Below are 19,037 nucleotides of genomic sequence, written 5' to 3' on the forward strand. Positions count from 1 at the left end.
CAAAGGTGTCTGGATGCTGGGGGTGGGTGTAGCGACCCTACTGGTACTCCTAGGACCATGCTTGACCTGGTAGAGAGGGTATCAATGTAGAAAAGGTCAATGTAACTCTGAACCCCATTTCAGATTTTGATGAACTGTGTTGGTGGGCTGGGGTGGTCCTGGGTGGAAGATCTTGGCGCTTGAGTGGGGGCCTCTTTTGGTGAATTATTTGCCCCAGCCATGTGTCTTATGGCTCCTGTGGTTCTTCTGGCCCCTGTGGTTGGAGTCAAGTACTGCTAGACCCAGCCAGGATTTGCCTGTCACTCACAGGTTTGGCTTGATCAAAAAGCTGTGACTGATGTCCTCAAAGTACTGAGGTTGAAAGACTTCTCAGAATAGGCCAACCACTGTGTTTCCTCGGGTGTTTTTGCTTTTAAAGCAAACACTCTGCCGCACCTAGTTTTAATTTCTCCTCTTCTCTATAGCTATCCAGGCCGTTCCTCTCCTTTATTTTATTTTATTTTGTCCGTGTGGCACGGTTTGTGGGATCTTAGTTCCCCGACCAGGGATCAAACCCATGCCCCCTGCAATGGAAGCGTGGAGTCCTAACCGCTGGACTGCCAGGGAATCCCCACCTTCCTCTCCTTTAAAGCCCAGCACAGGTCTCATTCTCCATGGACCTCTGGACTCTCCTCAAGGATTTTCCCCATTGTCAGAAGCACTTGGGAGCTCTCCACACAAGCTAGCTCCTCAATCGTAGATAGACAACCCTTAATTTGCCTACCCATCCCCCTCTTGTAAGGGCACAGCTCCCCCTTTCACCAAAAATGATCACAGACTCCCCCACCCCCACCCCAGTTAGGCCCAGCAGAGCCTTTCTTTTGGGGATTTTGGACTTTGGATCAGGGAGAGTAGAGCAGTCAATCCTGCTCTAGTGTGGAAGTGAAAGCCATACTTTCAGGTGCATTAGGAGCCAGAATTCCTACCAGAAGGAGATGCTCTCTGCTGAGAGAGAGTGAAGCCTCAGGAGAGGTGGAGATGGGTCAGATGGACCCTGGCTGCAGGGGTTCTGAGGCCTAGCCACACCCCAGCTCCACCCCAGGATGGTTGTCCAGCCCAGTCATTCATTCGCATTTTGCCTGAGCTGGTTAGAGTTGGGTTTTTGTTATGTGCAATCAAAACAAAAAGCCTACCTAAGGACTTTTCTTGTCTTCCCAAGGACAGTGAATTATAAGGAATTTATATTATAAGGCAACATGACAGAGTGGAAAGAACATGCACTTTGGAATAAAATGAAACATTTTTAATGCTGTTTCCAGCAAGATACTTAATCTCAAAGAGACTGTTTAAATTTATAAAAGAAGGGGTGATGGCTAAACTCAAAGAATGATGAGGACTAAATGAGAAAAATGATCAAATGAGAATCTAAATGAAAATGCCTGGGATGTAGTAGGCAAACAGGAAATGTTCATTCCCTTCTTTTCTCCTTAAAGGCAGGCTTTCATTCTGTGTCTTTCAGTGTATCTCCATTCTGTGATCAATGAATTAAAAAATAGGAATTGAATTTTACCACCTGTTAAACTTTTTGGAGAGTAAAGAAGGAAAGAAAAATCAAGAAAACAAGCAATTACAAGCATTAGTTTGAAAAGTCAAATACTGCCTTGACACCTGGATCTCTTTTTCCTGTTTTACTATCACCTGAATCTCCCGAAAGGTTTATAATTTTATAATTAGGCCAACATGAGATATAATTTGGAAAAACTAGTGACACTGTGCTTTGAGAAGAGAATAAAAGGGCATGACTGGAATTCTGCCAGGATGATCATCAACCTTCTTTCCTAACCAGGGTATTATTAACTTTCCAACACTGTTGGTGTAAGGCAAGTGCTGCTAACTTCTCAGAGAATTAGGAAAAGGTTGAAACAAACTCTAAAGGTGAGTCCTTCGAGAAGGTATGTGGGCTGGTTTTCTTTTTGTTCCTTCAAAAACTAGCCAGGAATACCACCCAATTTATAATGAAGACTATACACAGCAGCACCAAAAGGGCTATGTACAAGAAGAGTTTTTCTTCAACAGAATCCACTTGAATGTGTTGAGAAACCGCATCTTAGCTAAGAGTAGTTCACTAAGGAACAGAGCCATCTAAGTGCCTAACTAGTATTTAAAGTTGTCAAAGGGTGGGGATGTGCAAATTTAGCAGCGAAAGACCCTTTTGTTTTGCCTCAAGGGAAAGTGATGGTGGTCAGAGGGGCCAGTTCCAAGGGCTGGTCCAGGGGGGGCCGCTGTTCTTGGTACTCTGCCACATGCCCATTGCGGTGGTGACCATACTCAAACTTGATCCGCAGCTCGCCAATCTTGGATTGGGGAAGAATATCTGGAATCCACTCAATGATGAAAGGTGTTGGCTCCTTTTGATCTGGGGAAGTGTTGCCTGAAGAAAACAAAACAAAAGAAAAGAAAAAAGATTGATTAGTACAATTCCAAAATAAATTTGAGTCTGGACAGGACTTCCCTGGTGGCACAATGGTTAAGAATCTGCTGCTAATGCAGGGGACATGGGTTCGAGCCCTGGTCCGGGAAGGTCCCACATGCCGCGGAGCAACTAAGCCCGTGTGCCACAACTACTTAAGCCCACGTGCCACAACTACTGAAGCCCGTGTGCCTAGAGCCCGTGTTCCGCCATAAGAGAAGCCACCACAACGAGAAGCCCACGCACTGAAATGAAGAGTAGCCCCCGCTCGCCGCAACTAGAGAAAGCCTGCGCGCAGCAACAAAGACCCAATGCAGCCAAAAATAAATAAATAAAATTAAAAAAAAATTGAGTCTGGACAGATCTTACCCTGTTCACAAATTTTAAAAGGAAATAAAAAAAAAAAAAAAAAGGAAATGAAAAAGAAGTTAAAAAAAAAAAAAACTATATGAGGAAAAAAAAAGGCACGGGGGGCCAACAAGAAGAATCAAGGGAAGGGAAAAGTGACTACTGCTGTATCTATCCAAAACAAAGTTTCAGGGAACTGTCTGGCATCCTCAAATAAAATAAGACCCAGCTTTTATGAAAATAGGGCCAAAAGAATCACAAGGAGAGCCCAGCCAGACTAAGAGGAAAAGACAGCTGGATGAGGTTAAAAAGGGAGACTATCAAGAAAAGGTCAAGGTTTCAAGGAAACTAGAAAGAAACAGACTTAAAATCTACATGGTTCTAAAACATATTACAAATCCATAATAACAAAAGAGTGTGGGGCTTCCCTGGTGGCGCAGTGGTTGAGAGTCCGCCTGCCGATGCAGGGGACACGGGTTCGTGCCCCGATCTGGGAAGATCCCACATGCTGCGGAGCGGCTGGGCCCGTGAGCCATGGCTGCTGAGTCTGCGCGTCCGGAGCCTGTGCTCCGCAGCGGGAGAGGCCACAACAGTGAGAGGCCCAAGTACCGCAAAAAAAAAAAAAAAGTACTGGCATATGTCTACACAGATTAACAAAACAAAACAGAAAGATCCAAAATTGATACAAAAAGAACAGGAATTTAAGATAAGGTAAAAGTGGCACTTTCAATTAGTACAAGAAATACAACTGTTTATTTCTTTTTTTTTTTTTTTTTTTTTTTTGCAGTACGCGGGACTCTCACTGCCGTGGCCTCACTCGCCGCGGAGCACAGGCTCCGGACCCGCAAGCTCAGCAGCCATGGCTCAACGGGCCCAGCCGCTCCGCGGCATGTGGGATCCTCCCGGACTGGGGCACGAACCCGCGTCTCCTGCATCGGCAGGTGGACTCTCAACTACTGCGCCACCAGGGAAACCCACGAGTGTTTCTTATAACAAATGGTGTGCATCAACTACATAATTATCTGGAAGAAAATAAAAGGCAGAATCTTACCTCATAACTTACATCAAGATAAAGTCCAGAAGATCAAAGATTTAAACGTGAAAAACTCAGGTTAAAGAATGCTTTTGAAAAAATGTAAAATACTAGCAGAATTAAAAATAAGCATATGGTATCACCTTCAAAACTATGGAGACAATTAAGCATAGAAAACATAGTCCATTTAGCACAAAACAGAAGAACAAAACAAGGAGACAGAAGACCAACTCTATCAATTATAATAAAGGGGATAAACTATTGAAATTGGAGAAAAATCAAAACCAACAATATAATATTGATAAGAGATTCAATAAGAACAAAGTGTCACAAAAAAGTTAAAAGGATGGCAAACATCAGAAAAATGTAAAACAAAAGAAAGCTGGTGTCACTTGTAATATTGAACAAAGATGAATTTAGGGCAAATGTTATTTTTACATTGATAAAGTATTGCTATGTACTGAATCTACATTCTCCCAAAATTTCTCCCAAATTTTGTATCCTCCCAAGATTCATAAATTGAAAACCTAATCCCCGATGCGATAGTACTTGGAGGTGGGGCCTTTGAGAGGTGATTAGGTCATGAGGGCAGATGAATGAGATGAGTGCCCTTATTTTAGACCCCAGAGACATCCTTGCCCTTTCTGTAATGTGAGGACACAAAGTGAAGACTGCTGATGGCCGTCTTTGAGCCGGGAAGCAGGCCCTCACCAGACATCGAATCTGTTGGTGCCTTGATCTTGGATTTCCCACCCCGCAGAACTGTGAGAAATAAATTTCTGTTGTTTGTAAGCCACCCAGTTTATGGTATTCTGTTATAGCAGCCCAAATGGACTAGACAATATATTTTCATTGACATCTGTCAATAACTCTGATGTACCAAAAACACTGCATTACAATACTCAAAGGCTTTTTGCAATATCAGAAGACATTTAGAGAAACATAACTGTAGTAGGAAATTGTCTCACAACTCTGCTATCTAAGTTGTATAAGTCTTAAAGCTACACAAGACTTTACATTGGATAAATAATAACATCTTTGCTAGCACAAATTAATATCATATATTAGGTTAGTGAGAAAATATTTTTAAATCCCTAAAATAAATAGAAATCGAAAAGGCACATCTTCTGACCTCAAAATAATAAAAGTAGAAATTGATAGCTAAGAATATAAAAATCAAACCAACTCAACCAACTGGAAATTTTAAATACAAAGTGTTGGGGACACAGAGAAACTAAACTATGATTAGAGACTATTTAGATATTAATAAGAAGAAGAACCTTAAATGTTCTTATTATCAAACATGAATTTTAAAAATTAACTGATAATTTCAAAAGGTATAAAAATTAAAAAATTCCAAGAAAGTGTTAGAAAAAATTTTTAAAGAGTTAGGAGAAATTTTTACAGACAAAAGCATAAAATAGTTCAAAACAGACATTCAGATAAATACAAGAGCCAGTTCTTTGAAAAAGACAAAAAATTCTTGGAGTATATAACTATAGACCTAGGTTTTAAAAGTTATGTGATTATCCTCTATACCAAAAATTATAAAAATGTACACAATTTAAATTTTGGATGAAAATAGGAGAATTTTTTGGGAAAAAAACAATTAAAATTGACTAAAGAAGAGGTAGGGACCGTGAGTACAAATATAAATCAGAAGAAATTAAACAAGTTTTTAGAGAACTGCCTGCAAGTAAAGTTTAGGTCCAAGAGAATAAATTCTTTCAAACATTCAAGGAACAGATATTTCCTAAGCTATTTTTTTAAATTAATTTTTATTGGAGTATAGTTGATTTACAACGTTGTGTTAGTTTCTGCTGTACAGCAAAGTGAATCAGTTATACGTATACACATATCCACTCTTTTTTAGGTTCTTTTCCCATATAGGTCATTACAGAGAATTGAGTAGAGTTCCCTGTGCTATACAGTAGGTTCTTATTAGTTATCTATTTTATATATAGTAGTGTGTATATGTCAATCCCAAATCCCAATTTACCCTTCCCCCCAAGATATTTAATTTGGTCCAAAGCTTTCTAAAATCATTTTCTATATAACTATTACAAAACGCCAAAAAAGATAGCCTCCAAAAAAGAAACTGTAGGCAGTTAATACTTATGAATCAATAAGAAAAAATCCTAAATAAAGTATTAGCAAATAGACTCTACATAATACATATTAAAATAAAAAAGACCACACAGGATTTATTCCAGAAAGGCAAGATTACTTCAATATTAGACACTTATTCATAAAATTCACATTGTAAATCAATTATACTTAAATAAAATAAATAAATTTCATTGCACTTGGGTCAAAACAGTTCATCTTTTGAGGTTTCTCAAAAGACGGTAAAAAGGTATTTCAAGGGACTTCCCCAGTGGTCCAGTGGTTAAGACTCCCCCTTCCAAAGCAGGGATACAGGTTTGATCCCTGGTCGGGGAACTAAGTTCCCACGTGCTGTGGGGTGTGGCCAAAAATTAAAAAAAAAAAAAAAAAAGGTATTTCAAAAAATTAAATTCTAGGGAGTTCCCTGGTGGTCTAGTGGTTAGGATTCGGTGCTTTCACTGCTGTGGCCCAGGTTTAATCTCTGGTTGGGGAACTCCCACAAGCCATGTGGTGAGGCCAAAAAATAATACATAAATAAATAAAAATAATTTAAAAAACAACTACATTAAAAAAAATCAATTCTAGTTCCTAATAAAAATACTTAATAAACCAAGAATATGATATGCTGTTATAATAAAAAATTTTATCTGAAATCAATAACCAATAGTTCATTATTTAATAGTGAAACACAGAGCAGCTTTTCCCAGAAAAATTCTATGAAATGCTAATGGTATTCCCCTGAAAAGTGTTGACCGGTCAAATAAACTGGGGAAAACTTAAGTTAAATAAAGTTCAACAGGTATTTTAATTTCAGGATCTTTTTAATATGCAAATTTATAGGATGAGTTACTAAGAGGGATACATTATATTCTAAGACACTACTCCCTACTGCTTCCCTACTCCAGTTGTAACATTATCTGCGATCTGAGTATATCATACAACCAGGGAAGTTCTCATGTGGCAAAGTTTTTTTTCCCAGCAAAAAATTTATTACAAAATTGACTGAACAAGGGTTCAGGGAGTCTTAGAATCAAGGGTCTTAGAATCAAAGAAATACAGTATGTAGCATTTCTCAAACTTATCAGATCATGGAACACTTTTTTCACAGCATACTTATCATTATCTCTTCTTCAAGACAGAGTTGGAAAATGCTATGCTGGAGGAGTTTTTACTATAGTAAAAATGATAGTTTTACTATAGTAAAATGAAAATCTCAGCTGCTAGCTTTAGTATTGTTCATTGTTGCTCTTGAAGTTGTAGCTAATTTAACAAGAAAAAAACAATGAGATATAAACATTTGATAGGAAACAAAATTATCATTATTTTTCAAGTGATATAATTGATTTCCCAGAAACAACAGGTAAACAACTATCATCGCTACTAGGAACTCATTAAGGAGGGCAATTTGATAGTAATTATATCAAAATCAAGAGCTTTCCATACATTGGCAGTAACAAGTTAGACACATGATAAATATCTTATTCCCAAGAGCAGCCAAAAATATATTTCACAAGAATTTGACAAAATAATTATAAATTCTAAATTTCTTGGTGACACAGTTCACTGCCCTGACAGTGCTTATAGCCTAGTCAGTAGAAAGACAGGTGAGTATTGGATGGCTAGGAGTGAAGGCTCTGGAGTCCAAAACTGCCTGGAGTTGAGGACCAGCTCCACCACTTTACTAGCTGTGTAACTCTGGACAGGTTACTGCACCTTTCTTGACCTCAGTTTATTCATCTGTAAATGGGGATCACAGAATCCACCTCTGAGTGGGCTGATGAGCATTAAATGGATTAATCTAGGTAAAGAACTTAAAATAAAAGCTGGCACAGAGTAGGTGCTCATTAAGTGCTACTTGTTATAGTTGTCATTATTATTATTAAATTATTATACCCAAGTTAAAAATAGACAAAGAAAAAGCAATGCATCAAATACAAATGACTAATATGAAAATTTACTCTCATTAACATTTGAGGGTAATGCAAATTAAAAGAATGATAGAACATTTTTTGGCTATCAAATCAATAAAGATTAAAAAAAGAAACTCTTGGGGACTTCCCTGGTGATGCAGTGGTTAAGAATCCGCCTGCCAATGCAAGGGACATGGGTTCGATCCCTGGTCCGGGAAGATCCCACATGCCACGGAGCAACTAAGCCCGTGCACCACAACTACTGAGCCCACATGCCACAACTACTGAAGCCCGCGCACCTAGAGCCCATGCTCCACAACAAGAGAAGTCACCGCAATGATAAGCCCATGCACCGCAATGAAGGGTAGCCCCCTGCAATGAAGAATAGCCCCCTGCTCGCCACAACTAGAGAAAGCACATGGGCAGCAATGAAGACCCAACACAGCCAAAAGTAAAAAATAAAAAGAGAAACTCTTTCACGCATGGCTAGCAGGAGTAAACTGTAGAAATATTACAATCTTTCTGGACGGCAGCGCGACAAAAACAATCAAAAGTCCTAAAAATGTACATAATCTTTGACCCTCCAGTTTAACTTTTAAGAATTTACCCGAAAGAATATCCTAAATAAATTAGGAAATAATTAAGGCTATAAAAGGTTTGTCTCAAAGGAAGTTAATTATAAAAGGAAGCACTGTTCATAATAGCGAAAAGTTTGAAACAACTTAAATTCAGAATTGACTAGAGTGAGATAACGAATGAATTTTATGAAGCTGTTTAAAAATGTTGTATTCACAATAGCCAAAAGGTTGAAGCAATCCAAGTATCCAAACAGATGAATGGATACACAAAATGTAGTAGATACATATAATGAAATATTGTTCAGCCTTAGAAAGGAAAGAAAATTTGTCACATGCTACAATGTGGATGAACCTTGAAGAGATTATGCTAAGTGAAATAAGCCAGTCACAAAAGGACAAAGACTGTATGATTCTAATTTGAGTCATTAAATTCATACAGACAGAAAGTAGAATGGCAACCAGGTCTGGGGGGAGGCAGGAATGCAGAGTTAGTATTTAATGGGTAGTTTCAGTTGAGAAAGATGAAAAAGTTCTGGAGATGGATGGTGGTGATGGTTGCACAACAATGCAAAAGTACTTAATGCCAGAAAACCTTAAGCTTAAAAATGGTTAAAATGGGGGCTTCCCTGGTGGCGCAGTGGTTGAGCGTCTGCCTGTCAGTGCAGGGGACACGGGTTCGTGCCCCGGTCCGGGAAGATCCCACATGCCGCGGAGCGGCTGGGCCCGTGAGCCATGGCCACTGAGCCTGTGCGTCTGGAGCCTGTGCTCCACAACGGGAGAGGCCACAACAGTGAGAGACCAGCGTACCGCAAAAAAAAAAAAAAAAAAAAAAAAAGGTTAAAATGTTAAGTTTTATATTACATGTTTTATAATAATAAAAAAAGTTTAAAAAATAATGTTGAAGACAGACATGGAAAGCTGTTCATGATATATTTTTAAGTGAAAAAAGCTGCTAAGATATGATCCCATGTTTTAGAAACTCTTTTTCTTTTCTTTTTTTTTTTAAAATTTATTTATTTATTTGTTTGTTTTTAGTTTTGGCTGCGTTGGGTCTTTGTTGCTGTGCACAGGCTTTCTCTAGTTGCAGTGAGCGGGGGCTACTCTTCGTTGCGGTGCGCAGGCTTCTCATTGCAGTAGCTTCTCTTGTTGCAGAGCACGGGCTCTAGGCACGCAGGCTTCAGCAGTTGTGGCACACGGGCTCAGCAGTTGTGGCTTGCGGGCTCTAGAGCGCAGGCTCAGTAGTTGTGGTGCACGGGCTCAGTTGCTCTGCGGCATGTGGGATCTTCCCAGGCCAGGTCTCAAACCCGTGTCCCTTGTATTGGCAGGCAGATTCTTAACCACTGCGCCACCAGGGAAGCCCCTAGAAACCCTTTTCATGCACAGAAAAAAAAGTCTGAAAAGGTATACACCAAAATCTTAATGATGATGTCATCTATAGTGGGTGGGATTACAGGTGGTTTTTATTTTTCTCCTCCTTTATGCTCTATAATGAAATCTATGATTTCTGTATAATGAACAGGTATTACTTCTCTGATTTTATTTTTTTTTTATATAAATTTATTTATTTTTGGCTGTGTTGGGTCTTCGTTGCTGTGCACTGGCTTTCTCTAGTTGCGGTGAGCGGGGGCTACTCTTCATTGCTGTGCATGGGCTTCCTCTAGTTGCGGCGAGCTGGGGCTACTCTTCATTGCGGTGCGTGGGCTTCTCATAGCGGTGGCTTCTCTTGTTGCGGAGCACGGGCTCTAGGTGTGCAGGCTTCAGTAGTTGTGGCACATGGCCTCAGTAGTTGTGGTTTGCGGGTTCTAGAGCTCAGGCTCAGTAGTTGTGGTGCATGGGCTTAGCTGCTCTGTGGCATGTGGCATCTTCCAGGCCAGGGCTTGAACCCATGTCCCTTGCATTGGCAGGCAGATTCTTAACCACTGTGCCACCAGGGAAGCCCTCTAATTTTATTTTTAAAGTACTGGCTCAGATGAAACAAAACACTTTATTCCATGACTGCCTTTACAAAATGTGTGAATGTGTCTTCTTTGTTCAAGGTCAAGCCCCAAAGTCGAGGACAGCGTAATACACACAGGTGACCCTCAAAGGAAGGTGTGCTATTGAAACCACCAATTTACTTACCAACTTTGAGAAAAGTTTTTAGTTCCAAGGGTCGCAGCACTGGTTGCTTTTCTATACGACCATAGGTTTCTGCTATGCTCTCTACTTCTACTTTAGGGCATTTAAACAGCTCATAAGTCCCATCCCGGTTCTGGATAAAACTCCGGGTGATTTCCAAAGGCATCTGCATGTGGAGACAATACCAAGAAAGGTGAGAAAGGAAAAACTTTCAAAGTAGACAAACACTGGATGACAACAGATTTTATTCATTCTTTTCTAAGTACACTCAAATTAACTAAAATCTCCCCTTGTATTTTCAAGTAAATTTTTTCAACAGTTCTGCCTTTCCTTTTCTCTCTGTAACTTTCATTTGAACCCTTCCCAAACCATAGTGAACTGAACGCCTAATACCTTCATGGTCACATGACTGCTACTGGCACAGACCTGCTCTAAAATCAGTTTTATTCCCTCCCCTACTGCTCTGCTAGCAACAATCTTCTCCTAAAAACCCTACCAATAGCACCTATAGCTGACCTCACATCCTGTGTGCTTCCACCATCCTTGGGACTAAGCCAGACAGAGCTTGAACTGAATTTTGCCTTTGCCACTAAACAGCAGGCTGAGCTTCTCATAGCCTGTTTCTCATCTGCAACATACTGTTAATACCAGTGCATGGTTGTGAGATTGAATGGGGTGATACAGGTAAGTAACGTGCAACACAGAAGCTCCATGACTTGACTTTGCTCTGGGGCTGCTGCAGTGCCTCCCTGAACCCCGCCCTTTTCAGGCTAGAAGCTGTTTCTGCGACATCCTCCATTTAAAGAAGTTCCTCAGGTGTCTTTAGTGCAAACATAGGCCTTTCCTAAAGTTCCCATGTAAGTTCTATAGTTATCAAACAATTTATTTTTCTGAATATAACAGTGCCTTGCAATTCAGCTAATCTTAATGTATTAAATCACACGATGCTGAGTTTTCCACACTATTCCATTATCATAGGAAGGGAAAATCCTCACATTTTTAGGATCTGCTTGAAAAAAATGTCTAATATTGCCCCTGTGAGAAAGGACACAAACTACTTAAGAATCATTTCTCTAATGAGAGCGAAATTGCAGTTTGGAGAGGAACACTGAATTGTGCTGGACCCACGGACTTCACAAATAGTATATCATCTCAAATTATATATATACTTTCTAGCTGCTTGCCAGTTAACCTAGGGCTTACCATGGCTAGAAGGGGATCATTATTTAATTTACAAGAAGGAACATCCCTGTTTTCTGATCCCAAAGGCAAAGAAAAAAGGATACTCCAATTTAAGATACATCCTCAAGCTACAGGGAATACCTATTAAAATCAGAGTTGGAACAATAAAGCCATGAATATTTCTGAATAATCTCTTAGTATGAAAAAAAGGAATTCTCTTTGGTGTCCATGACTCAAGGAGCTGGTGCAAACATACTTCCCGCACTTGCTTCCCTGTCTTCCCCTCTCTGCCCTCCCACTATTGGAGAAATAAACTCTTACCTCTGGGGTATCTAAGATTTGTTTAACTTGCAGGATATTCGTGATATGCCAGGTATACTTGGAAAAGGTTCCCAGTGGCAAAGCATCTTTGCGAACAAAAGCTTCAAGATAAAAAGGGGGTAAAATTAGACTATCGAAAAATAACATGCTCTTTCATTGAATTTGTTATCCAGTTTCTGGAGAGTTCAGTGAAGTGATATTCCTGCCTTATAGAATCTCAGTCCTCTAAAAAACGTATTTTATACACACACACACACACACATATGTTTTGGGTTGGCCAAAAGGTTTGTTCGTTTTCTTCCGTAAGATGGCTCTAGTATTGCTTAGTGGTCTTTTTTTTTGCGGTATGCGGGCCTCTCACTGTTGTGGCCTCTCCCTTTGCGGAGCACAGGCTCCGGACGCGCAGGCCCAGTGGCCATGGCCCACGGGCCCAGCCGCTCCGCGGCATGTGGGATCCTCCCGGACCGGGGCACAAACCCGCGTCCCCTGCATCAGCAGGCGGACTCTCAACCACTGCGCCACCAGGGAAGCCCTGCCTAGTGGTCTTTAATTTCATTTGAAACAATCTTGTTAGATTGTATGGTGACAACTGTCATATCAGTTGCATTTAAAAAAAACATCAAAATTGGTGAATTTCTGTGTATCCATTTTAATATTGAAGATGGAAGAAAAAAAGCAACATTTTCCTTATATTATGCTTTATTATTTCAAGAAAGGTAAACATGCAACTGAAACACAAAAAAAGATTTGTGCAGTGTATGGAGAAGGTGCTGTGACTGATTGAATGTGTCAGAAGTGATTTGTGGAGTTCTGTGCTGGAGATTTCTTACTGGACGATGCTCCACAGTTGGGTAGACCAGTTGAAGTTGATAGCGATCAAGTCGAGACATTAATTGAGAACAATCAATATTATACCATGCGGGAGATAGTCGACATACTCAGAATATCCAAATTAAGCGCTGAAAATCATTTGCAGCAGCTTGGTTATGCTAATCGCTTTGATGTTTGGGTTCCATATAAGTTAAGTGAAAAAAACCTTCTTGACTGTATTTCCTCATGCAATTCTCTACTGAAACGTAATGAAAATGTTCTGTTTTTAAAACAAATTGTGATGGGTGATGAGAAGTGGGTACTGTACAATAATGTGGAATGGAAGAGATCATGGGGCAAGTGAAATGAACCATCACCAACGACACCAAAGGCCGGTCTTCATCCAAAGAAGGTGACGTTGTGTATGTGATGGAATTGGAAGGGAGTCCTCTATTATGAACTCCTTCTGGAAAGCCAGACGATTAATTCCAATAAGTACTGCTCCCAATTAGACCAACTGAAAGCAGCACTCAGTGAAAAGTGTCTGGAATTAGTCAGCAGAAAACGCTTCATCTTCCATCAGAATAACGCAAGACCGCACGTTTCTTTGATGACCAGGCAAAAACTGTTAGAGCTTGGCTGGGAAGTTCTGATTCATCTGCCGTATTCACCAGACATTGAACCTTCAGATTTCCATTTATTTCGGTCTTTACAGAATTCTCTTAATGGAAAAAATTTCAATTCCCTGGAAGACTGTAAAAGACACCTAGAACAGTTCTTTGCTCAAAAAGATAAAAAGTTTTGGGAAGATGTGTGATTATGAAGTTGCCTGAAAAATGGCAGAAGGTAGTGGAACAAAAGGGTGAATATGTTGTTCAATAAAGTTCTTGGTGAAAATGAAAAATGTGTCTTTTATTTTTATTTTAAAAACGAAGGAACTTTTTGGCCAACCCAATAGATATATTTTTTGGCCGTGCCACGCAGCTTGAGGGACCTTAGTTACCCCACCAGGGATCGAAGCTAGCCCCGGCAGTGAAAGTGCTGAGTCCTAAGTACTGGACCGCCAGGGAATTCCCTAAAAAAGGAATTCTAGAAGCAAATCTATAATAGAGTTTTGGCAGAAATGTGATGAATCAAATGATAAGGATTTCTGCTATAAAAAGTCTCTGATGCTTCTTTTGAGATACTACTGATTTTTGACATCTTGGCAACTTGTTTGTTTGGTAAGTCTACACACAGAGGACTCTATTATAAAACAGCCTCTTACAATTTTAGATAAGTCAGAGGTCAAATCATAGTCCTTAAAATAACTACATAGAGTTTAAGCCTGCTCATGTGGTTGCCAATCTATTGCCCTGCCTCCCAGATTATAAAGGGGTTCCACTGAAGGACCCCAAAAGATCTAAGCAATGGGTTAAAATTAATGTATTAGGCCTAAAATGGTTTGTTTTTGTTTTTGTTTTGGCTGCACTACTCAGAATGCGGGATCTTAGTTCCCCGACCAGGGATCGAACCCATGCCCCTTCAGTGGAAGTGTGGAGTCCTAACCACTGGACTGCTAGGAAATTCCAGGCCTAAAGTTTAAACTGGAAGCATCAACACTGTCTCAAGGGACTTCCCTGGTGGCACAGTGGTTAAGAATGCGCCTGCCAACGCAGGGGACACGGGTTTGAGCCCTGGTCCGGGAAGATCTCACATGCTGCGGAGCAACTAAGCCCGTGCCCCACAACTACTGAGCCTGTGCTCTAGACCCTGTGAGCCACAACTATTGAACCCACGTGCCACAACTAATGAAGCCCACGTGCCTAGAGCCCATGCTCGGCAACAAGAGAAGCCACCAGCCCCTGCTCGCCGCAACTAGAGAAAGCCCGTGTGCAGCAATGAAGACCGAACATAGTCGAAAAAAAAAAAAAGATAAATAAATTTATTTAAAAAAAATACTGTCTCAAAAGTCAGATAGATAAGATAAGGTGTAAAGACAGAGATTTTTATGGCCCTAAACAGAGAGATTCACAGCTTGACCTATTAAAAGACAGAATTAAACATCAGTCCTGGGAATTCCCTGGAGGTTCCGTGGTTAGGTCTCTGAGCTTCCACTGCAGGGGCACAGGTTCGATCCCCAATCAAAAACTAAGATCCCACATGCTGAATGGTTCAGCCAAAAAACAAACAAACAGAAACGCTTCAGTCCCTATTACATCATCAAATAACAATTTACTGAAGAAATAGCTCTGATTTCTAGCTGTAGTTACTCTTGGGCTATTTGTCCCTGAGCAATCTTTTCCTTCTCCTTTTCTCTCCCTTATTTCCTCATACTACCAAATAAGTATCTTGAGATCTCTAGTAGAAAGATATTATATAAAACCAAGAAATAAGTATCAGAATACTATAATTATAAAATGTTCTAAGCCTGAGAATCACTCTAAAAATAAAATCTCCCTTCATCATAAATGGGGAATCGTGAAAAACAAGTTTTAGCTTTTGACACATACTGTAATATGCTTCCAAGAAGCCAGCCCAAACAACAATTGGTGACTGCAATGCTTTTGTTGAAATTGGTTCATATCTAGAAAATATCCAGCTTCTTGGTGGGCACCTTCATTGTGCTTCATCGGTGATTCTTTTACCAACATTGTGCTTTCGGAATCTTTCCATCAACTCTTACTAGCATAAGCATGGGGCCTTTGAAGAGTGTGATCATTATTCTAAGAGCTGATGGACTAAGGCTTCATGCTCTGAGCATGTAACTGGAAGTCCTAATCATGAAAATTCCACACAATTTTTCCAAACATTATTCTCTAAGGTCAAGACATCTATTGCTATTCCTGAGGAAAAATCCCATACCTGTGGTAGAGTTGGGAAGCCGTTTTTTTGCACTTCCTATGGATATTCTCTGTTGCAGGGCATCAAAAAAGGACTGAGGAATGTGGAACACCAGTGGCTCTGGTTTGCCTATAGGAAATAAGAAGAAGCTCATTTAAAGAAACTCAGTGGGCTTCCTGGTGTGTAGGGGAAGGTGGAAGAAATGGAATTGACGGGTAGTAATAACTAAAAATACCACTGAGATTTTTTGCGCAGCACAGGCTCCAGACGCGCAGGCCCAGCGGCCATGGCTCACGGGCCCAGCCTCTCCGCGGCACGTGGGATCCTGCCGGACCGGGGCATGAACCCGCGTCCCCTGCATCGGCAGGCAGACTCTCAACCACTGCGCCACCAGGGAAGCCCTGAGATTTCTTTATACAGAGGCAAAAAGAAGGCTTTGATTGACCTTTATGAGTCAAGCACTGTCGCCTGCCCTACTCTTGACCCCTTGCAATTAAGAACAAATACAGCACACTCTTGTCATCTACCAAAGATAACTTTTCAAATCCCTAATTTTGTAAACACTGCCACAGCACAGACTTCTCCCTTTAAAGAGGACATGAAATGAGATGAGAACATTGAGGCTGAGATGAGAAGGTAAACTTGATTCACTGCTGCTCACTATCCCAGGCACCTGCTGTTTGCATTTTCTCAGATGGTCAGGACTGCCAATGCCAGAGACTGCAAAGTTAGGACACTTTATCCAATAAGCATCAGTCTCCTCTCTGATGTGAAGACAGGCAAACTGTTTGAAAATACGTAACAAACCTCCTTTAAAAAGTAGCAAGAAAAAAAAAAGTTGCAAGACACTAGGTCAACAGAAAGAGTGTTCAGGGGAGAGGATGAAAGAGTTCAGAGTTTTCCTTAAAAACTCTGCCCAAGAAGCAAGCTCCAACAGAGGGAAAACATCCAGAACCACATGGCTTAACATGTAGCTTCCACCTGCGTGTAGAAGGTGTAGTTCTTAAAGACAGTTCACCTGCCTTTCTGAAATAAAGATCAAGCCAAGAAAAATGAAAATGAAAGGTTTTCTAGAATTCCATATTAAGGTTTTACATTCTATCAATTGATTTTACCTACTTAATTGAATGCAGAATGCCAATGACAAAACTGTCACTGCTTTTGAGCCACTAAAATTATTTTTTAATTTTTATTTATTTATTTTTGACTGCATCGGGTCTTAGTTGCGGCACGCGGGATCTTTCGTTGCGGCACGCGGTCTCTTCATTGCGGTGTGCAGGCTTCTCTCTAGTGGTGGCGTGCGGGTTTTCTCTCTCTAGTTGTGGCGCATGGGTTCCAGAGCGCGTGGGATCTGTAGTTGTGGCGCCTGGGATCCAGAGCGTGTGGGCTCTCTAGTTGAGGGGCTCGGGCCTTAGTTGCCTCACGGCATGTGGGTTCTTAGTTCCCCGACCAGGGATCGAACCAGCATCCCCAACCAGCATCCCCTGCATTGGAAGGCAGATTCTTTACCACTGGACTACCAGGGAAGTCCCAAGCCACTAAAATATTAATATCGGGGCAGTTTAGAGAAGTCACTACAGAAAGGTTTTTAAAATCTTTCATATTGAAATTAGATTATGATCTGCAGAGATCATTACAGCTCTAAAACTGCTAACTTACCACAACTCAGCTGATGGGATGCTAGGGTTTAGGTAAATTAATCTTGAAAAGCCCTTGTAAAAGACATAGAATCACAGTCCAGGAGAGAGCTGATGGTGACTTTGACAAAGGTGGTGGTAATGGAGATGGTGAGAGGGGGTGTTACAAGGAATGGGATGAAAAAGGACCACAGTTTATAGTTTACATTATTGTCAATGTTCTGTTTTAAGTTCTGGGAGGTGGGTTAGTAGGTATTTATTATATTATTTAAAACAATATATAAATAAATTTTTAAAAGAAAAGAAAAACATAGACTTTCTCTTTAACCTTCTCTAGCTTATTTTGTTTTTCTAAAAAGTAACTTCTGAGGTTTTATTTATTCTGAATTAATATAAATAAAACTAAGCATGTATTTCAACACCTCCATTCTTGTCCCTTCACCATGAAGCCACAACTGATCTAATCCTTCAAAACCCATGTCTTCCTACTGAGTGTCTGCTGTTGGGCTACCATTCAGTTTGGGGTGCTTTATTTTTAAAATGATATTCATAAACTTCAACATATTCAGCAAAGAACATCAAAATGATGTGAGGTTTGTAAATATGCCACGAGGAGTGTTTGAAGACCTGAGATGTATCACTTGGAAAAGAGAAGACCTGTCAGGCAGAGCAAAGGGTGTGTGCAGTGGCAGGGACTGTTATTTGAAAACGGGAACAGACTTATTCCGTGTGACTAGAGCACAGAACTAGAACCAACAGGAAGTATTATCAGCAAACATTTCCACTTAGTATGAGGAAGACCTTCCTCACAGTTCTCACTGTCTAACAATGTCATGAGCTGCCTCAAAAAGCAGTGAGCTGCTCATCACTGCACAAAGCCTGGAAAATCATCCATCAAGGATGCTTTTAAGGCAATGGGCAAGGCTTGGGTGGATGGTCCACCTCTGAAACTGCTGAGGTTCTATGAGGCTATCATGATCAACCCAAATCCAGCTTGTGTTCTCCAATCTTCCTTAGCATGTCTGTGTAATTTTATATGACTGTCTTAGTCTCACAGGTTTAGAGTTTTTTCTAAACTATTTTCTCCCTTGCTTTAAGTGTGAGGATTAGAATAATCTTCTAAGGCTTTGGTATCTCCCTTACCAAATACACACCCATGCATACCCCAAGACCAAGGCTCTCTACCTTTACTTATTATTTGCTGTGGTTTTTCTCTTCCATCTCTAAATTCATTTTGCTGGTCCTGCATTTTTATTATGTGATTATTCCTTTATTTCATTTAGATTTCTACTCTCTTGCAGCCCAGAGCACTCTAGACTAAAGCCCAATTACTTTTTCTATCAAAACAAAGTAGAACTATAACACAATTACTTTCATTTCTCCGACCTTCAGCAATAGCCCAGTTGGATGACCAATACTTACCATCAAACTGATAGTGCATGGTTTGATGGATGCGTTCTGTGACACTGGCCAGCCAGTCTTGGAAGGATAAGGTCACTTGTGCCTCATCTAACAGCTGACTACAGCCTAGGGAAAAACAAAACAAAACTCTTCATTAATGTTTTTCTTACAGAATTTAACAGTTAGTTGAAGTTTGAAAAAGCTAAGGAGTTTATACGTAAAAGAGGAACAAGCTGAAATTCAAAGAAAGTAGATACAATAAGTGAAATGGAATATTGCAGGATTCTTTTAAAGAATCCAACTAGTAAAAAAAAGGAATAG

The 19,037-nt window shown here is 40.3% G+C and overlaps 1 protein-coding gene across 5 annotated transcripts in view; it reads right to left on the bottom strand.

The window, feature by feature from the left end:
• Positions 1–1,260: 1,260 nt before the first annotated feature.
• The window catches only part of C13H2orf42 (chromosome 13 C2orf42 homolog), a 41,802-nt gene continuing 24,025 nt past the window's right edge, over positions 1,261–19,037 (bottom strand). For 4 of the 5 annotated variants that reach the window (XM_032652903.1, XM_032652905.1, XM_032652906.1 and 1 more), the window contains 5 exons: positions 18,738–18,842; positions 15,700–15,807; positions 12,046–12,146; positions 10,546–10,708; positions 1,261–2,410 (listed from right to left, as the gene is read on the bottom strand). In XM_032652903.1, the coding sequence (XP_032508794.1) occupies positions 2,202–2,410; positions 10,546–10,708; positions 12,046–12,146; positions 15,700–15,807; positions 18,738–18,842 (686 nt within the window). In that variant the 3' untranslated portion in view covers positions 1,261–2,201. The remainder of the gene's footprint in view (positions 2,411–10,545; positions 10,709–12,045; positions 12,147–15,699; positions 15,808–18,737; positions 18,843–19,037) is intronic. The other variant, XM_032652907.1, reaches the window with a different exon arrangement.

This window comes from Phocoena sinus, chromosome 13, assembly GCF_008692025.1.
Source record: "Phocoena sinus isolate mPhoSin1 chromosome 13, mPhoSin1.pri, whole genome shotgun sequence".
NCBI lineage: Eukaryota > Metazoa > Chordata > Mammalia > Artiodactyla > Phocoenidae > Phocoena > Phocoena sinus.